Source organism: Macaca thibetana, chromosome 20, assembly GCF_024542745.1.
Source record: "Macaca thibetana thibetana isolate TM-01 chromosome 20, ASM2454274v1, whole genome shotgun sequence".
NCBI classification, from domain to species: Eukaryota; Metazoa; Chordata; class Mammalia; order Primates; family Cercopithecidae; genus Macaca; species Macaca thibetana.
Genome location: NC_065597.1, coordinates 28,694,682 through 28,711,358, shown reverse-complemented (window position 1 = coordinate 28,711,358; position 16,677 = coordinate 28,694,682). Strand labels below are relative to the sequence as shown.

General features: G+C 51.0%; 2 protein-coding genes across 16 annotated transcripts in view; both read right to left on the bottom strand.

Moving 5' to 3' along the window:
• LOC126944333 (cytochrome c oxidase subunit 4 isoform 1, mitochondrial) overlaps window positions 1-16,677 on the bottom strand; it is a 327,288-nt gene that overhangs the window by 128,739 nt on the left and 181,872 nt on the right. Inside the window, exon 1 of one of the 6 annotated variants that reach the window (XM_050773755.1) lies at window positions 4,194-4,225. The exons of 4 other annotated variants lie outside the window; for them this stretch is intronic. In XM_050773755.1, coding sequence (XP_050629712.1) covers window positions 4,194-4,210 — 17 coding nt within the window. In that variant the 5' untranslated portion in view covers window positions 4,211-4,225. Of the gene's footprint in view, window positions 1-2,601; window positions 3,818-4,193; window positions 4,226-16,677 lie in introns of those variants that run through there. One more of the 6 variants, XM_050773756.1, reaches the window with a different exon arrangement.
• Window positions 3,034-16,677, bottom strand: part of GSE1 (Gse1 coiled-coil protein) — a 504,030-nt gene continuing 490,386 nt past the window's right edge. For 9 of the 10 annotated variants that reach the window (XM_050773596.1, XM_050773598.1, XM_050773600.1 and 6 more), the window contains 8 exons: window positions 14,914-15,533; window positions 13,578-13,690; window positions 13,056-13,326; window positions 11,549-11,662; window positions 10,331-10,702; window positions 8,298-8,582; window positions 5,038-5,141; window positions 3,034-3,976 (listed from right to left, as the gene is read on the bottom strand). In XM_050773596.1, the coding sequence (XP_050629553.1) occupies window positions 3,842-3,976; window positions 5,038-5,141; window positions 8,298-8,582; window positions 10,331-10,702; window positions 11,549-11,662; window positions 13,056-13,326; window positions 13,578-13,690; window positions 14,914-15,533 (2,014 nt within the window). In that variant the 3' untranslated portion in view covers window positions 3,034-3,841. The remainder of the gene's footprint in view (window positions 3,977-5,037; window positions 5,142-8,297; window positions 8,583-10,330; window positions 10,703-11,548; window positions 11,663-13,055; window positions 13,327-13,577; window positions 13,691-14,913; window positions 15,534-16,677) is intronic. The other variant, XM_050773597.1, reaches the window with a different exon arrangement.

Genomic DNA, 16,677 nt, shown 5'->3' with positions numbered 1-16,677 from the left:
CTCGGAATCCTCTTGCTTTCATCTGGGGATCTTTGAGAATGAAACTACTTGTTATTGTGGAGGGCAAGGGGTCCTAATGCCCTCCTCTTAGAACCTGAGCCAGTCGAGGCAGCTGCATCTGTCTACGTGTTTTATCTGTGGAGCTGTATAGTTATGGAGCTTTTTTTGTTTGGCCTTGTTTTATTATATCATAAAAAAGATTTTCCTTTTAACATGATTTAGGAAGATTTTATTTTTTGGATGTTGTCAGAAATTACAGCAATATATTCATAAATACCTAATTACTACATTCAACAAATAATATTACAATACAATTAATTCAAACAAGTACACTTAGAACAGGTTTAATTTCACAGCATCTAAACTGCCCCCAGAGTGACCGAGGCACCGGTGTTCCTCCCTCCCACCTGTGTATGGGTTTACTGTTCTAGAATTAAGCACAGGGTACATACAAAATAACACCAATTAGCATGGTCTTCCTCAGGTCAAGGCAGAGTTAAGGAGTTTTTTAGGTTAAGCACTGGATTGAAAAGTTGGGGACAGGCTACTGCAAGTAGTAAGAAAGTCAACAGCTTGGTTACTTGAAAGAGTATAGAGATTGCTAAGTGGCTAATATACACTTTAAAGAGGAACAGAATTGGTTTGTGCTGACCATCTCCATCTTGTGGTGGATCCCTGGAATTTTCTACACTTGGGTGAAACACGTGGCTCAGGGAAAGGGGGAGTGGAGTATCTGGTTTGAAATTCAGCTTAATTTTTGAGATTTGGCAGTATATTATGAGCTACTTGAGGAAAACAGCATTCTGCTACAAACTGCAGATTCCCTGTGTTAGAATCCTTCGCCGCTGAAGGTGTGGGCTCCTTTCTGATGCTCTCTGAATACTCTTAATGGTGCAACCTATCAGAATGTTAGTCCCAATGCAGTGCTTTATTCCTTTAAGATTAGAATGTAGACTAAAATGTGGAAAATCCCGTCTTGGTCACTTATCTGAGACAATTGATTAGGAACATATTTTATCGTCAGTCTGGCTCTGATTATATGAAACAAAGAAAAATAACCTGTTTCAATGAGGAACCAGATAATTTACTATTGGAAGGTATCCCTCTGCAGAGGACAGGTGGCAGTTCCCTTCCAGGTAATGTAGGAAGATGGTTGAAGGACCGAGCCGAGGGCTTCACGTACATCCTGACACACAGGTGGCATAATCGACTCCAGAGCGGATTTGACGTATTACTCAACGTGAAATAGCTGAACAAAAAACTTAAGAGATTGCATGTCAATTTTTAAGCCCAACTGAAAACAGATTTAGGTGCTACTGTGTTGAGAATCATCTGAAAGTAAGTTTTCAAAGTATGAAACTAATTGTTGGATGGGAAAACCATGATTGGGTACTGTGTCTTGGGTGGTGTGCTTTCATTTTTGAGAAACACTTCTTACCTTTTTCTTAGTTTATTCATGTTGCCTCACTGGTTTGTATTCTGATTGTCGTATTTCTTGAGCAAGAGTACTCAAATCGCCACAAGTACGTGGAAGGATGGGGAGACTGGGCGAGAAGCTCAAGGACGGGGCAGAAGTGGGGTTTCCACTGGCAGGGGAGAAGCCAACTATTGCTAGCACAGTGACACTGCTTCCACCCTGGGCGGATCCCTCATGGTGTACCACCTGTCCCCTGTGCTGTCACAGAAACTCCAAGGGAGCACCCCTTAGATGGTAAGGGATGAGCTATGTTTTTAAGTTATCGGATCTACTTTTCCCTTTTACTTTAGCCAAGGCCATTACCAAAAGCATCCAGACATCTGTGATGGAGGAGGTGGCCTGAGAGCAGAAGTGCTAAGATGTGACTCTTAAGCCTTCAGACCAGAAACCTCAAGCAGGTTTTCAGTGGAGAAATCCAGTGAGATTTTTGCCCTGATCGTTTGTAGCCGACTCCCTCTGAACACCTGTGGGACATGTTGAGCTCCCAGTGTCTTTCGAGGGGAGGCCGCAGCACAGCCCCTCGAGTTCTCTTCCAGCCGCTTCTGTGGAGAGGAAGGCGCTTGTTGACTGCTGATAATACTGGCGGTACATTTGTCTGAGTTTGCTAATAACTGGAAGATTCTTGGCAGACGTACAAAGCAAACTGTGCGGGGGCAGATAAAGCGACACGATGCCAGCTGCCAGCAAGCTGTTCTGCGCAGCAAGGGCTAGAGCCAAGGGCTCTGCCGCTGGTCACAGCAGTGAGCAGCCAGCACACAGGTCAGGCAACCTGCCCTGAGCTCGGGCCTCCACCCCCCAGACCAGTGACTGGCAGCCCTGGCCTCTGGTGAGGGCCCTTGGGAGCAAGAGAAGCCTTCTTGATCTAAACACTGCCTCCATAAGCAGTAACTAGGACAAGGAGAAGACTTGCCCATTGCTTTGCCTTGGTGTGATGAGCCCAGTTTCTGACCATTCCTGTGCTTGTCACAGTAAGTTCAAAAAAGAGGGGTTCAGCTCAGACCTCGTGGCTTTTACAAAGCATTGTATTTAAATAAAGCCTCTGACATTCGTATTCTGTACCTGCTCTCAGACACTTTAGAATTCTATCACAGAAATCACTGACTTCCTGAAAGGTTTTTAAAAGCCCCCACCCATGTGTGCACATGATTGTCACACATGGGTTCTATGGACCTCCTCCCTTGATAGCAATGGGTAATATTTGCTATTAGCTTGTCCAGATGCTGGGGGCGGGGAGGGGGAGTGGAGGAGGTAAGCAGTAGCGCATGGCTTTCTACGGCAGCTTCTGGTACAACTCAAACTAAAAATGAAGTGATCGCGTAGGCGCCAGTGGTAAGCTCTTTTACTTTTCTTCTTCTTTAATTTTTAAAAACACTTCAATATTTTAATGTCCTGACCAGCAGCAGTACAAACACTAAAAGCAAGGTTTTTTTTTTTTTTTTTTGCCCAAAAAAACAAAACAAAACCCCCAAACAGGAAAAACAAACAAAAATCCCCCAAACCACATATTAAAAATGGCAGGCTTTTTATAACAATAGTTAAAGTAATAAAAACATACAAAACTTTGTTTTTTTTAATATATATACACAGTACAAGGCTGAAGCACCTTTGACTTTTCTCTCAAAATTTACGTCTGTATGAAAACCCCACCCACTGTAGCAACAATCTGGTGGGTGTGAAGCTGTGTATACACAGAGCTCTGTACATGCTCCCCACGGAGTAATAAAAAGGTACCTTCAGTTTGTGAATTGGTTTTATCTTTAGGTAAGAGCTTTTCCACGGAAAAGCCTTTGGGTTGCTTTGTGTGCTCCTAGGACTTGTTGCTTTGAAGAAAATTTTGCAGGAAAGTAAATGAAACAAATAAGCCCTTTTTTTACTTACAATGCACCCAACCTTTTCAGCTGAAGCAAGTTTCACTCCTGGGAGGAATGAGACTGGCCCCATCACTGCGGCAAAAGCAAACTGGGCTTGAGGCATAGTAACATGGCAACACAAGAAAACAGAACCGGTTTGATCCACTCATCTGCACAGGGGGCTGTCAATGATCACGTTTTAGTGTTGCTAATGGAGCCTTCACGTTCAGATTAAGAAAAAAATGTGGGCGAGGAAGGACTAAAACCACCTTTAAAAAGAAAAAGTATGGGCAATCCTACATTGGTTGCTCGCTGAATGACAATGGTGATTCAATTGCATTGACGTCAAGGTGAGTTCATTCTTTTTTTCTGGAGCCTGGAATCCTTTGCTTCATGCATGGCACATTCTCATTTTGTAAGCTTCAAACCTCCCAGTGAAAAATATTAAATATTCAAGGTAATAAAATAGATAATATTTCTATACTATAGGTTCGGCCTAGTGCAAGGGAAACCGTCACCTGGGGTATCCCTTCAGGTAGCCCCTAGGCCAGTGCATTGCAGGCAAGGCAAGGCACTTTCGTAAGTGGTCCAGTTCTGCCTGGAGCCGCTCCCGTTCTGAGACCATCTTCTGTTTCTGGCTCCTCAACTCCTGGAGAGAGGGAAATTTGTGTCAAAACCAATCCATTTCCTCTGTGAGGACAAGCATGTGGTATACAAACATGCTGGATGGAAGGGCAAACCTACATTTGAAAATGTCCCAGCCGGGCGTGGTGGCTCACGCCTGTAATCCCAGCACTTTAAAAGGTTGAGGCGGGCAAATCACCTGAGGTCAGGAGTTCGAGACCAGCCTGGCCAACATGGGGAAACCCCATCTACTAAACATAAATTAGCCAGGCGTGGTGTCCTATGCCTATAATCCTAGCTACTCAGGAGGCTGAGGCAGGAGAATCGCTTGAACCCAGAAGGCAGAGGTTGCAGTAAGCTGAGATTATGCCATTGAATTCCAGCTTGGATGACAGTGAGACTTCACCTCAAAAAATAAGTCTCCTTTTCAGCCTGTGTTCTGTCCCTGGCTCTTCCAGAGTCTTAAGAATCGGCGTCTGCTGCTGTCTTGGCTCAAATTCGGAGTTCTTGGAACCCCTAGATGTAAAAACTTTGGGAGTGATCTGAGACCTGCTTCCCATCCCTGCCCCACAAGGACATCTGCTGGACCAGTCCTGCTAGTGTGGCTGTGAGCCGGGTGAGATGGTTTCGGTTGCTTCAGCTTCCCTTCTCTAATAAAACCCTGCTGCTCTCCTTAGCAAATCACAGTAGGGGAGACTGATACAGGCAATAATTCATTCTGCAAACAGCATCCTGTACCCTTCCAGGATCAATATTCTATGTTAAAGATAGCTCCTTCCTTACCTAAATCCTAATCAACTAGTGTCTGAATTTTCCCCTTTAGGAGACAGTGGTCTTGCTCTGTCAACCAGGCTGGAGTGCAGTGGCATGATCGGAGCTCACTGCAGCCCTGAACTCCTGGGCTCATATGATCCTCCTGCCTCAGCCTCCCAAAGTGCTGGGATTACAGGTGTGGGCCATTGCATGCAGTCCAAATTGTGACCTCTTAAGAGCACATTTCCTCTTTGAAACTTATCTTCATGGGTGCTTCTGAACCCAAATTCAAAAGGTTGGGTGTTTGAATGTTTCTGTCCCTTCCCAACTCACCGCCACGCTGTGGGAGAGCTGCTCTGCCGTCAGGCTGAGGCTGTAGTGCCGGGCCTCCAGTCGTCTGCATTGTGTCTGCAACACCTGCCGTTCCAGATTTTGCTCTGAAAAGACAAGAGATGGTAATGTATCTTCTGTGTGCAGGGGCCCCAAGGCCTGGCGAATGCTCTTCTCTTCACACACTGCCCAGCAGAGCCCAAAACCTCTCTCCAATGCAGCCAGCAAAGGCCTCTCCTGTGGGCCACAATGTTCCCAGCCCTTTGAACTGTACCAATACATACATAAACATCACTAAATTAAGCCCAATACACAGGAATAAAGACAAAGGATCCAGGACTTAAAGGCAATTTGATACAGATTAGGAAGAAATTTGATGGCCTTAAAATGCATCTTTTAAAAACAAAATAGGCTTTCAGTTTAGGCTGCTGGAAAAAGGCCAGAGTAAACTTAAAGCACAGATTTAATTAATAAAATAAAGCCTCTGTTCTACCAAAGGATACCAGGCCTAGTTTTAATAGGAGGGTGACTTCAAATATTTAAGGACAAATCCCTACTTTATACAGAGTGTTTCAGAGAATGAAAAACAGGGAAAGTGCTAACAATCTGGATAACAAAGTACAATAAAACTAGAGTCTAATACTAATGAACATACATGAAAAATCCTAAAAGTACTAACGAATTCAACAAGGATGGAGCAACATCAAGAAAAAAAGGATGAAAAACTCTGGAAATGGGAACCTTCACTCTTTAATGGGATGCTTTAAAGTTTCACAGACAAGGGCCCCACCAGTGCCTCTCTTTGGCAGCACTGGAGTGACATGACAATCAGACAAATTCAAAAGAACCAAACCTTGTATTTGCAGGTTTGATCATCTGTGATTCCTAAGATCTAAGGAATAATCACAGGCAACGTAAAAAAAATCCAGTCGGGTGCGGTGGCTCACGCCTGTAATCCCAGCACTTTGGGAGGCCGAGATGGGCGGATCACGAAGGTCAGGAGATCGAGACCATCCTGGCTAACATGGTGAAACCCTGTCTCTACTAAAAATACAAAAAAAAAAATTAGCTGGGAGCGGTGGTGGGCGCCTGTAGTCCCAGCTACACGGGAGACTGAGGCAGGAGAATGGCGTGAACCTGGGAAGCGGAGCTTGCAGTGAGTGGAGACTGCGCCACTGCATTCCAGCCTGGGCGACAGAGCAAGACTCCGTCTCAAAAAAAAAAAATCCAAAGACCCCCAAAATCTGTGATACCTGAAACTAAATCTAGTCAAAACTTCATGTACAAAAATGATGTGATAGTTTTGTACCATATTCATGGACAAGGATGCCAACCAAGTCTGTAAATTCAATGCAACTGAAAATCTAACAGGACTCTTTTTGGGACTGAATATAATGTGATCCTAAAATCCTTGGGTGAAAGCCATGGGCTAAAAACAGCTGAGCAGTAGCTGAGAAGGGGGTGTCAGTGCAGGTCATGACTGACAGGGGCGAAGCCAGGCCCAGCAGGTGTGGGAGTTGAGGCAGGGAAGACTGTGCCCCATACATTGCCTGGACAACTGGTTGGGTGGGAAAGATGCAGTTAAGGAAAATTTCTGCCTTACTCTGTACACACAAACGAATCCTACACGGAACAGGAAAAAGCCGAACTCAGAAGAAAATACAGAAGAATAGCCTTACAGCCTTAGGGTATGGAAAGAATTCCCAACACACACCAAAAAACCCACAAAACCAGAAAAGATGGAAATATTTCATCTAGGAGAGTTTAAAAATAACTCTGTATTGTTACTGGATATATACGAGTACACTTAAAGAATAGTAACATGTAGGGGGAGTGGTGGGCAATAAACTCAAAGATTCCATGGGAGGAGGAAAGGAAGTGAAATACAGGATTTGATGCCCTGGTTGTAGCTACATGGGCATTTGTTTTTAGTTTGGAGAATACTTTTCCAGACTGAGTTCTGCCAGGAGAAAAAAGGAAAAAATTTTTTTTTTTTTTTTTTTTTTTTTTGAGACGGAGTCTTGCTCTGTTACCCAGGCTGGAGTGCAGTGGCGCGATCTCGGCTCACTGCAAGCTCTGCCTCCCAAGTTCACGCCATTCTCCTGCCTCAGCCTCCCGAACAGTTGGGACTACAGGCGCCCGCTACCACGCCTGGCTAATTTTATGTATTTTTAGTAGAGATGGGGTTTCGCTGTGTTAGCCAGCATGGTCTCAATCTCGACCTCATGATCTGCCAGCCCCAGCCTCCCAAAGTGCTGGGATTACAGGCGTGAGCCATCATGCCCGGCCAGAAAAAACTACTTTTCTAAGTATTTGAAGTGGTTGACATTCATAATCAAGTCTTTGTATTTGGTGATATTTACAACACTTTTACGCACGTGATAATAAAGAGTCCTCTAGGACATGTTAAATCAATTGCAGGTGGCTGTGGCCTGGCCCAGCTTTTGTCAAAGCACATACCCAGCAGTGCCCATGCAGTAAGGATGGTGAGTGCAAAATGAAGGCTGGGTACCTCTGCTGTTCCCCAAAGGGGCCTTTGCAATATCCTAGAGAAACTGAGGAACAGAAGCAGGAGGTGGTGTGCAGTATACAGGAGCATCAAATGCTGCAGCGCCCAGCTTCATGGCCCCACTCCCTGGCAGGGGAGATGTGGCCTGAGTCCGCCTGGTGCTGTGGCTTCCCAGGAGGGTTGGCGTGCGCATTCCCAGGTGGGATCAAAACATCCTGGGTATTCTAAGAGGTGGCGAGCCTTCAACTAAGTCTTTGCCAGGAGCCCGTCTTTAAGGTGCTTGGCTAAAGTAAAGGTAGCTGAAAACACGACGCACCCATTGGCCACAGAGCAATCCTTGCAGTGTGGGGAGGCTGTCACCGGGCTAGACGCATGCTGGAGCAGTGACCAGGCCTAGCTGCCAGGGCTCAGCAAATCAACTAGGTCATCTCCCAGGACCCTTACATGAAACTGAGGCCGACATCCGCACTGATGCAGCTCAGAGAGCGGGGCCCACATGAAGAATGGCAGGTGCCACCAGAGCTGGCATCGTGGTACTTGGATGCCCTAGCAAGACTGGCCTCAGGTTCCAGCATGGGACATCACCACTACCAGAAGCCGGAAGAAACTTCCCTTCCAGTATTTGTATCTACTGTGCCTCAGGATGGAGAAACAGTCCCCAGGCTGGCAGAGGTCTGCATGAACTCACCACTCAGATTCCTTTCCAAAGGTACTTTCCTGACCCCCTCCCCGCTCTTCCCCAGCACCCCCATACCTTCTATGTGTTCCTGGTAAGCTTCAAAAATGGCCTCAATCCCTTGCCACTTGCGTCTTGGGGCTTCCTCCTCATCTTCTCCATCTTCATCCTCCTCCTCTTCCTCCTCTTCCGAGTCCCGGTCCATCTCCTGGGTTGGGGGGCCCTTCCTCACAGTGGGGGGCTCCTGCTGCCCATTGTGCTGGGGTGGAGGAGCGCGGCTGGAGGACTGCAGCTCGGGAATGTTGTAGTGGACGGACGTGTCAACCTTGTGGTTCTGCTCTGCAGACAGCACAGCCATGCTCCCTGTGGAGGGGACAGGGCTTGTGTCAGTGTGTTGGGGAAAGGGACACAGGGTGCTGTCTCAGAAGGGAGCTGTGCCCTGCCTTTGGTGCAGAGTCAGCATGACTGCAGGGCTCCAGGGGCCAGTATGACACTGGGTAAAAGAGGGATCTAGCCCAAGACCTCTGGGCTACAGACCCAGCGTGAGAAAGTCTGAGACAGCCAGGAGACACCACAGCCCTGAGCGCTAGTTGATTCTGGTACATGGACCATTTTTGCTGAAATTCATCTCTGAGACTCCATTTTTTGTTTTGGCTGCCCCCGGTCCTCTGGGTAGCAGGCTGGAGAGAAATGGCCCAATCTCAGCTCACTGCAACCTCCCCTCCCAGGTTCAAGCAATTCTCCTGCCTCAGCCTCCAGAGTGGCTGGGGTTACACGCATGCACTATCATGCCTGGCTAATTTTTGCATTTTTAGTAGAAATGGGATTTCGCCATGTTGGCCCAGGCTGGTTTAGAACTCCTGACCTCAGGTGATCCACCCACCTTGGCCCCCCAAAGTGCTGGAATTACAGGTGTGAGCCACCACGCCTGGCACTGCCTCCATCTCTTTGAGCTTGGTCTATAGTTGGCCCTCAGCAGACACCAGCCCGTCCTCTCACAAGGCATGGGTGTGTCGGTCCCTAGGCATAATGGGGCTCTGCCCTCTCCCAGGAGTCAGCCTCATTGTGCCCTGTTTCAAGAGGGCGTGCCCCCTCTCATGGCATGGCCCAGTGGGTGACATCCTCAAGGGCACACCTGGCTTCCCGTGTGGATGGCAGCCCCTGGTGGGGCCTGAGACCAGCCCAGTCAGTACAGTGACTTGGCTCAAACTGGTACAGCAGGGTGACTAAAATCTTCAGGAAACCGTTTAGTGTAAGGCCAGGACAAGGTCAGAATAAATTGGCAGAAAAAAATATGCCCTAGGGCCACAGAAAAGCCTCTACAAGGTGTACCGCCAAGGGGCAGGGAGGGAGGGTATTCTGAAATTTTGAAAGGCATCTCAGCAGCACTGTACAGTCTCCCTTGGTATCTGTCATGGAGGACTGGCTCCAGACCTCCTGTGAACACTAAAGTCCAGGGATGTTCAAGTCCCTGATATAAAGTGGCGTAGTATCTGCACATCATCTATGCACACCTCTAGAGTACTTGTAATACCTACACTTTACCTGCTGCTTGGCAAATTCAAGTTTTGTTTTTGGAACTTTGTGGAATTCCACCCCACCCGCAAATATTTCTAATCTGAAGCTGGCTGAATCCAAAGACACAGAACCCATGGATCCAGAGGGCTGGCAGTGACATCTTTAGATACCACCTCTACCTTGAGGACTGGCGGCCATCTGCATCTCTGTCTTGAAAAACATGATTCTTTCAAATGAATGCTGGTAAAAATCCACTCAAGTGCTCTTCCCTGCCTTTGGGGAATCTTTTTTAATCTCTGCAAAAACCAGTGCCTGCTGGTGTTCACTCCTTTACCTCTTACCGATCGATGAGTCCCTGCTCACAGCACAGCATCAGCGCTGGTGCCTACAAATGCTTTTCACCTACGAGTTCAGGTTTTAGAGCTTAGAGTAAAACAAACAAACATGGTTTTGGCATAATAACAAAATTATTTTCTTCTGGTGATTGGAGTTTATAAAAACTTGTGCCCACAGCTGAACAGCTGTGGCGCTCAGGGACTTTGGCTAGCCTCAACCATTGCCGAGAGCTGAGCGGGGACTGGCAGCCTCATTACCTTTATGCTTCTGCAGGGCCTTCTGGGTGGACTGCAGCACTGACTCGTGGAACTGATGTGCAAACTCTTCTGCCACAAAGGGCTCCCACGGCTTGCTCTTCCCATTGGTGCTGTGGGACAGCGGCACAGGAATGTCCTTGGATGCAGCGCCCCGGATGTAGTGAAGCATGCTCAGGCTCTTCTTGCCTCCAGGGGCCTCGCTCAGCCTGGCCTTCTCCCCGCTGGCAGGAGCTAGCTCCTGGACTCTCGACAGCTCCTGGGGCCGAACCTGTTCCAGCTTCCCAGGCTCCGTGGCCTTTGGGATGTCAGACAAGGAAGCAGCAACCCCCACCGGCTTCTCCACATCCAGAGAGGCTTGCTGAGTGGCCGGTTCTTTTAGAGACAGAAAGTGAAGGAAAATGTTAAGAAATGCAAGTTAACAGGCTGAGTGTCCAGCACGCAGATCCTGGTCTCCAGAGCTTACACTTAAAGACCTAGTGCAAAGAACCAAGACCGGGGAACATTTAAATCACCGCCACACACATGGCTCTTCTCTGAAGATGGCGGGGTGTTTAGTGGCAAGTCCATCCTTTGAAAGATGTCCCAAGAAGAGAGAAACAGATCCACAGGAAGAAGGAAGTCCCCCAGCCACGGGGATGGTAGGGAGGTATTCAGTCCAACCGGACAAGAGTGGGTGAGGAGCCGAGAACTGGGATGAACTGTAAAGATTCCCTGTGACATTTGACAGGGCAGAGATCAGCCAGAGATGTAAGAGGAGGAAAGGTGTGGCAGCAGGTGCCAGCGGGGCCCAGAGGGCAGAGTGAGGAAGACAAAGATTCAGGAAGAGAGCCAGGGCAGCCAGGCTAGTGGCAGGACCAGGCTGCGGGCACTAAGGCTGGAGCACGCCCTCCCTCCTGGGATGGTACCACTGGATTGGCCTTCATGTGAGCCTCTGTGCCATAACTGAAGGACAACGGTTATTATGACCACAGTGATCACCACATAGAGCTCCACGGAAACCAGACCCTCCCCTCAACTCAAAGCCCGTCTTCGAACTGACGCTCCGTCCCAATGACTGCCACAACTGTGCAAGAATGGTACGCTTGTACAAGAAGAATGGAAGAAGACAGTCTGCAGGAGGCCACATTCACAGTGATGAGGACCTCAAGTGGATGCCTGAGCCTGGGCAGCCCATGGGATGGTCCTGGGTGGTGGCAGGTGGGGCTATCCTTCCCTTACCACTCAGGGAGACGGCAGGACTGTCCCTCGGAGAGTTTGTCAAGGAGTCGGCCACTGCTGCTGACAGTGCCTTCTGCTTCATGGCACGGAGCATTTCAACAAGTCTCTCTTTGTCTATGAGAAAAGCAGCCTGAGATTAACGAGCCAGTTGCGTCATTTTTTGGAGAGGACAGCAGGATTCTAGCCTTGATGGGCAGGTAATGCACTAAAGCCCGAAAAACCAAAAGCAGGTGCGATGGGGCAGGCCCAGTTTTAAGGAAGCAACCATCTTACAGCGAGCCCAGATTGCTCTTGGCATCACTACACAATGTCCTAGCCGTGCTCCAGAGACAGCTGTCTGTGCGGTGGTTACCCCTCTGTGAATCACTGTGCCCACAGACCTCGGAGGTAACGTGTGACGATGTATTCTTATTTCAAGTCAGAAAAGGTGGCCCCAACACAAACAAATGCCCCAAAGGCCCAGGCCTGGCCTCTGAGGCAGAGTGCCTTCTCACCCACTCCTACCATTACTGCCACTTCCTGAAAAGGAAAGATGACCCCATGATGTTCCACGCAGCAGATTCCTGATGTCACCCGACCCTTCTTGACTGTGAAACTCAAGGGCTGCATCGCCCTTAATTTTTTTCCTCCAAAAATTCAGCCAGGTAAAAAGATGCTTTGTATCTAGGGACCTGGGCTGGCATTCAACACATCACTAGCCCGTTAAGAGAAAGGGAAAACTACTGACTGGTTAAAAGCAGAGAGTAAATGGCTACACCCTGATCAACACCCTGAAGCTGCTCAAGGTCTAAGAAGTAACTGCTTTTCTTCAACTTTCTCCCAGAGAGGAGGCCAGAGGTCCATGAGGACTTGGAGGCACGCATAAGGTCAGGCCCAGGAACGTCAACATCTGGGCACCAAGCCAGCCTGCAATACAGGCCAAGGAAGCCAAAACTCTGAGCAGGTGTTGCGGCTGCATTGTTTCTTCTGCTGTATGGATTCTAGCCTAGAGGGTCTGTCCCAACATGGCCCTATGTGGCCAGACTGGACTGGAAGCATCTTTCAAGGCAAGCCATTGGCTCAGTGTGTGCTGTCCTGCTTGGCAGCCCTTTCCCAGGCCTCCGGCCACCAGGACACAACACCCAGCAGACCACCTAAGCAGTCCAGCAAGAGGAGAAGTCTGCAGCAAACGAACCTGGAACACCTGGTACCTCACCTCATGCCTGGTGCGGTCACTGGAGCACTCGGCTCAAAGAGCGCCTTCTCGGGCGCTGGGAGATAGATGAGTAACAAGGGTAGTCCTCAGCTCAAGATGGTGGGGCTCTCAGAGCAAAGCCTGCCAGGTAAGGCTGCTGTGGAGGGCGTGTAAGAACAGAGAGGCTGTTCCCGGGAGCCGGGAGGAGTAAAGGGGCGGCCTCAGGCTGAGTGATCCCAGATCCTGCCTGGAGTCCACTGGCCCCACCCGCTGCTTCAGAAACCCACTTCCACCCCAGTGAGCCCCCACCTTCCTACCCAGGCGAGGCCCTACCTTTCCTCTTCTCGGCGCTGATGTGGGTCAGGTTGAAGATGGTCAGGAACTTCTTCTTTTCTTCGAAGTTGGGACTGTTGTTCATCTCGTCAGGGCTGTAGCGGGTGGACAGCGCCAGTCTCGGCGAAGGCGTCTGCCGCTTGCTCTGAATCGTTGGGGGTGACGGGCTTCTCTCTCTCAACATCCGCCGCCGCTTCCTGCGCTTCTGGGCCACCAGTTCCTCCTTCTGCTGTTGGGTGGTCAAGCCAAAAAGTTGCAAAAACTCTAGCTTCTAGATTGGGAAAGAAAACAAATGAGTTTGAAGCCACTGGCAGTGGTATGCTTTCACTGTCCCGGGGTCCCCTCCTGGGGTCCTCGAAGTGTGTGCCAGGGCTGGCTGTGCCCGGTGGCAGAGGAGCTTGCTGGGGCGAACCCGCCAGGACTTCTGGAGGAACCTAGCAACAGTGGGGTGGACTGCGGGGTGTGGACGCTAGGACCGAGAGCCCAGCCCAGAGCATGTCCATGGGGAGGAGAGCCCAGTACCTCAGAGGACGTGTCCAATTTGAGGGGCGGCTGCTCGGCCACGCAGCGGAGGTGGGCCCTGACCTCCTCCTCATCGCTCTCATCGTAAGAGTCATCGAGGTCGTAGTAGTACCCTGATGGAGAAATGGTTGTATTGAACCGGACAAAGAGCCTTCATCTGTCCAGTGGACATGCCCGCAGGGGCTCATGTGTGCAGACCACCTATCAGTCCAGGCCTGCTGGCACCTGAGCACCCTGAAGGCCAGTTCCTTTCAACCGAGGTGGAAACCAACATTAACCCAGTCCTGGGGCTTTGCAGGACCGCAGGCACGAGGCTTCCCTGGGATCCATGGCTCCCAGGGGCCTCCAAGTGGCTGGGTGGTCCCCTGGGCCGACAAGACCTCCCTCCTCCCCCGGCAGGGAACCACTCATCATACAGGCCTGGGGCTGTGTCCACAGCAACACAGGACTGCCTGTGCGCACGCACTCCCCCGTGCTGTGGCCATCTGAGTCCATCCCCTGGGAGGGGACAGGCACACACAGGCCTGAGCTCTCAAAGGCACAGAGAACAATAGCAGAGCCCCTTGCCCGGGGCACTCGGGTATTTCCCTCCTCCTTTACAAAGTGAGCAGGGGAGAGAAACTCGGCTGGGCTCTCCATCCAGCCTAGACCAACAACCAGGAAGACTGCCTGTGCCCCAGCTTCTAGTGAAGAGAAGGCTGAGCTCAGCACTGGACGGGACCCGAATGTTCAGCATCAGAAATGAAACTGGGCAGGAGCCCCTGCTCCCCTCCTCACACCCAGGCCTGCTCGGTTGCTCTTCCTGGCTCTCTGGATAACTCAGGGAGCTGCTGGCTGAGGACTCCCCGCCCCAAGCAGAAACAGGAATGAAGTGCCTGACCTCCTATGCTGACCCAGGGCAGTGCCAGCTGCCGCCTCCTCACCCCTTGGCCCACCTGCTGCAGCTGGTGACAGCAGCCCCGTATGTGGAGCCCCCGCTGGGCCAGGGCTGGCTCTCCTGTTATGCTGCACTATTAATATTTAAAACTATCGTATTAGCCTCCGGCTCATCACTTATTCATCGTGCTTGTCTGTGGAACTGTCTTTACAGGCGGGCTTTGATTTGGCTTTCCGGGACAATTTGCATTGAGGCAGGACAGGCACGGGGATTAGGGTCTGCCTCCCCTACAAGGGTGTCATGTTGCTACACAGAAGCCAGTGCACTTGCCACCTGGGGCCTGGGACTACCCCAGGCAGAAAGCAGGAGTGGATGGAGGGGCAGGGGGCTGGCATGCAGGTTCCCCGTCCCCACTGTGCAGCTCTCCCTGAGCAGGTCGGGGTCTGTGGGGAGGCAGACCTTTCTCCTGGGCCTCCCGCCGCCTGCGCTCCTCCAGGTCCAGCTTGCTGACCAGCCTCCGGCGCTGCTGCAGGAACTCATCGTAGATGTAGGCGGGGTCGGGGGCCCGTGGCGCTGGGGGCCGGTAGGGCGAGCCAGGCTTCAGGGGTCCGCTGAGCTCCCCGAAGGTGGCTGCCTGTGGGAGGGAGGCCCGCTGCTGGCCCAGGATGGTCTGGGTGGACTTCTCGAGCTCAGCCAGGAAGGGCCCAGGCCCGGGCGGGAAGGGCTGGTGCTCCAGGCTCCCTCCCTCTCGTGGTGGCGGTGGAGGTGGTTGGTACTTGTCCAGGGGGGCAGGCTCACGCTTCCGTGGCCCCTCCTCTGCTTTCTCCGGGCAGAAGACCCGCTCCACCTTCACCAGCGGCACGGCTGCCTGGCGGCTGGGCTCAAATGCAGCCGGATGGCTGTGCACAGAGTGGCTCTCGGCCCGCCGCGTCTCCAAGGTGTTGTCCATCAGGGACACGGGGTTCCAGAGGGCCGTGGGTGCAGCATGGAGCTGGGGCTTGGGTGAAATCAGAGGTGGTGGCCCCCCAAAGTGCTGCGGAGGGTCGCGGCCACCTGGCTCGTGACGGTTTGGTCCTGGCCTAGGGAGTGAAACCAGCCCGTCAGTCAGGGAGAAAAGACCCTTCAGCCACCCCCAGGCTTCCCCGGCTGCCTGCCGCTCCTAAGATGACCCAGATGGCACAGCCCCTTTGAGAGCCAGTGCCAGCGGGGCTGCAGGGAGGGGCACATACTCCACCCCAAGGACCATGGTTTCTGTCCTTCATTTCTTTTTTTTTTTTTTAAGATATAAAGACTTGGCCGGGTGCAGTGGCTCATGCTGTAATCCCAGCACTTTGGGAGGCCAATGTGGGTGGATCACGAGGTCAGCAGTTCGAGACCAGCCTGGCCAACATGGTGAAACCCCATCTCTACTAAAAATACAAAAATTAGCCAGGCATGATGGCGGGCACCTGTAATCGCAGCTACTCTGGAGGCTGAGGCAGGAGAATCACTTGAACCCGGGAGGTGGAGGTTGCAGTGAGCTGAGACCGTGCCATTTCCCTCCAGCCTCAGTGACAGAGCAAGACTCTGTCTCAAAAAAGAAAAAAAAAAAAAAGAAAAAAAAAGACTCACTCTGTCACCCAGGCAGGAGTGCAGTGGGGCAATCTCAGCTCACTGCAACCTCTGCCTCCCAGGTTCAAGCAGTTCTCCAGCTTCAGCCTCCCAAGTAGCTGGGATTACAGGTGTGCGCCACCACGCCCGTCTAATTTTTTTTATTTTTAGTAGATGGGGTTTCATCATGTTGGCCAGGCTGGTGTCGAATTCGTAACCTCAAGTGATCCAACTGCCTGGGCCTCCCAAAGTGCTGGGATTACAGGAGTGAGCTAGCACGCCCAGCCCTCCAACACCTGCGGCAGGTGTGTGCAGGCTGTTCCAAGAGGACAGGAAGGCTCTCAGCCTAAGCTGCTAGGGAAGGCAGAGACCCCCTCAGGCCTGGGACAGACCCAGTTTTGGTCGAGCTTCCCAACTGCTTGCCTGAATTCCCCTAAGGGCAAGCGCTCATCCTCACTTTCCATGGGGGAAACCCACATATGCTGGCCTGTGGCCCCGCCACCAGTACCCTCTTCCCGCTGTGCCTTGTAGGGACACAGGGCAGGCTGGCCACCTTCACAGGGTGAGTACTCCTTCCTCCCCACTGTCCCTGCAGGCAGCCACGAGACAACCTTCCAGTGCCTGCCCAGCCAG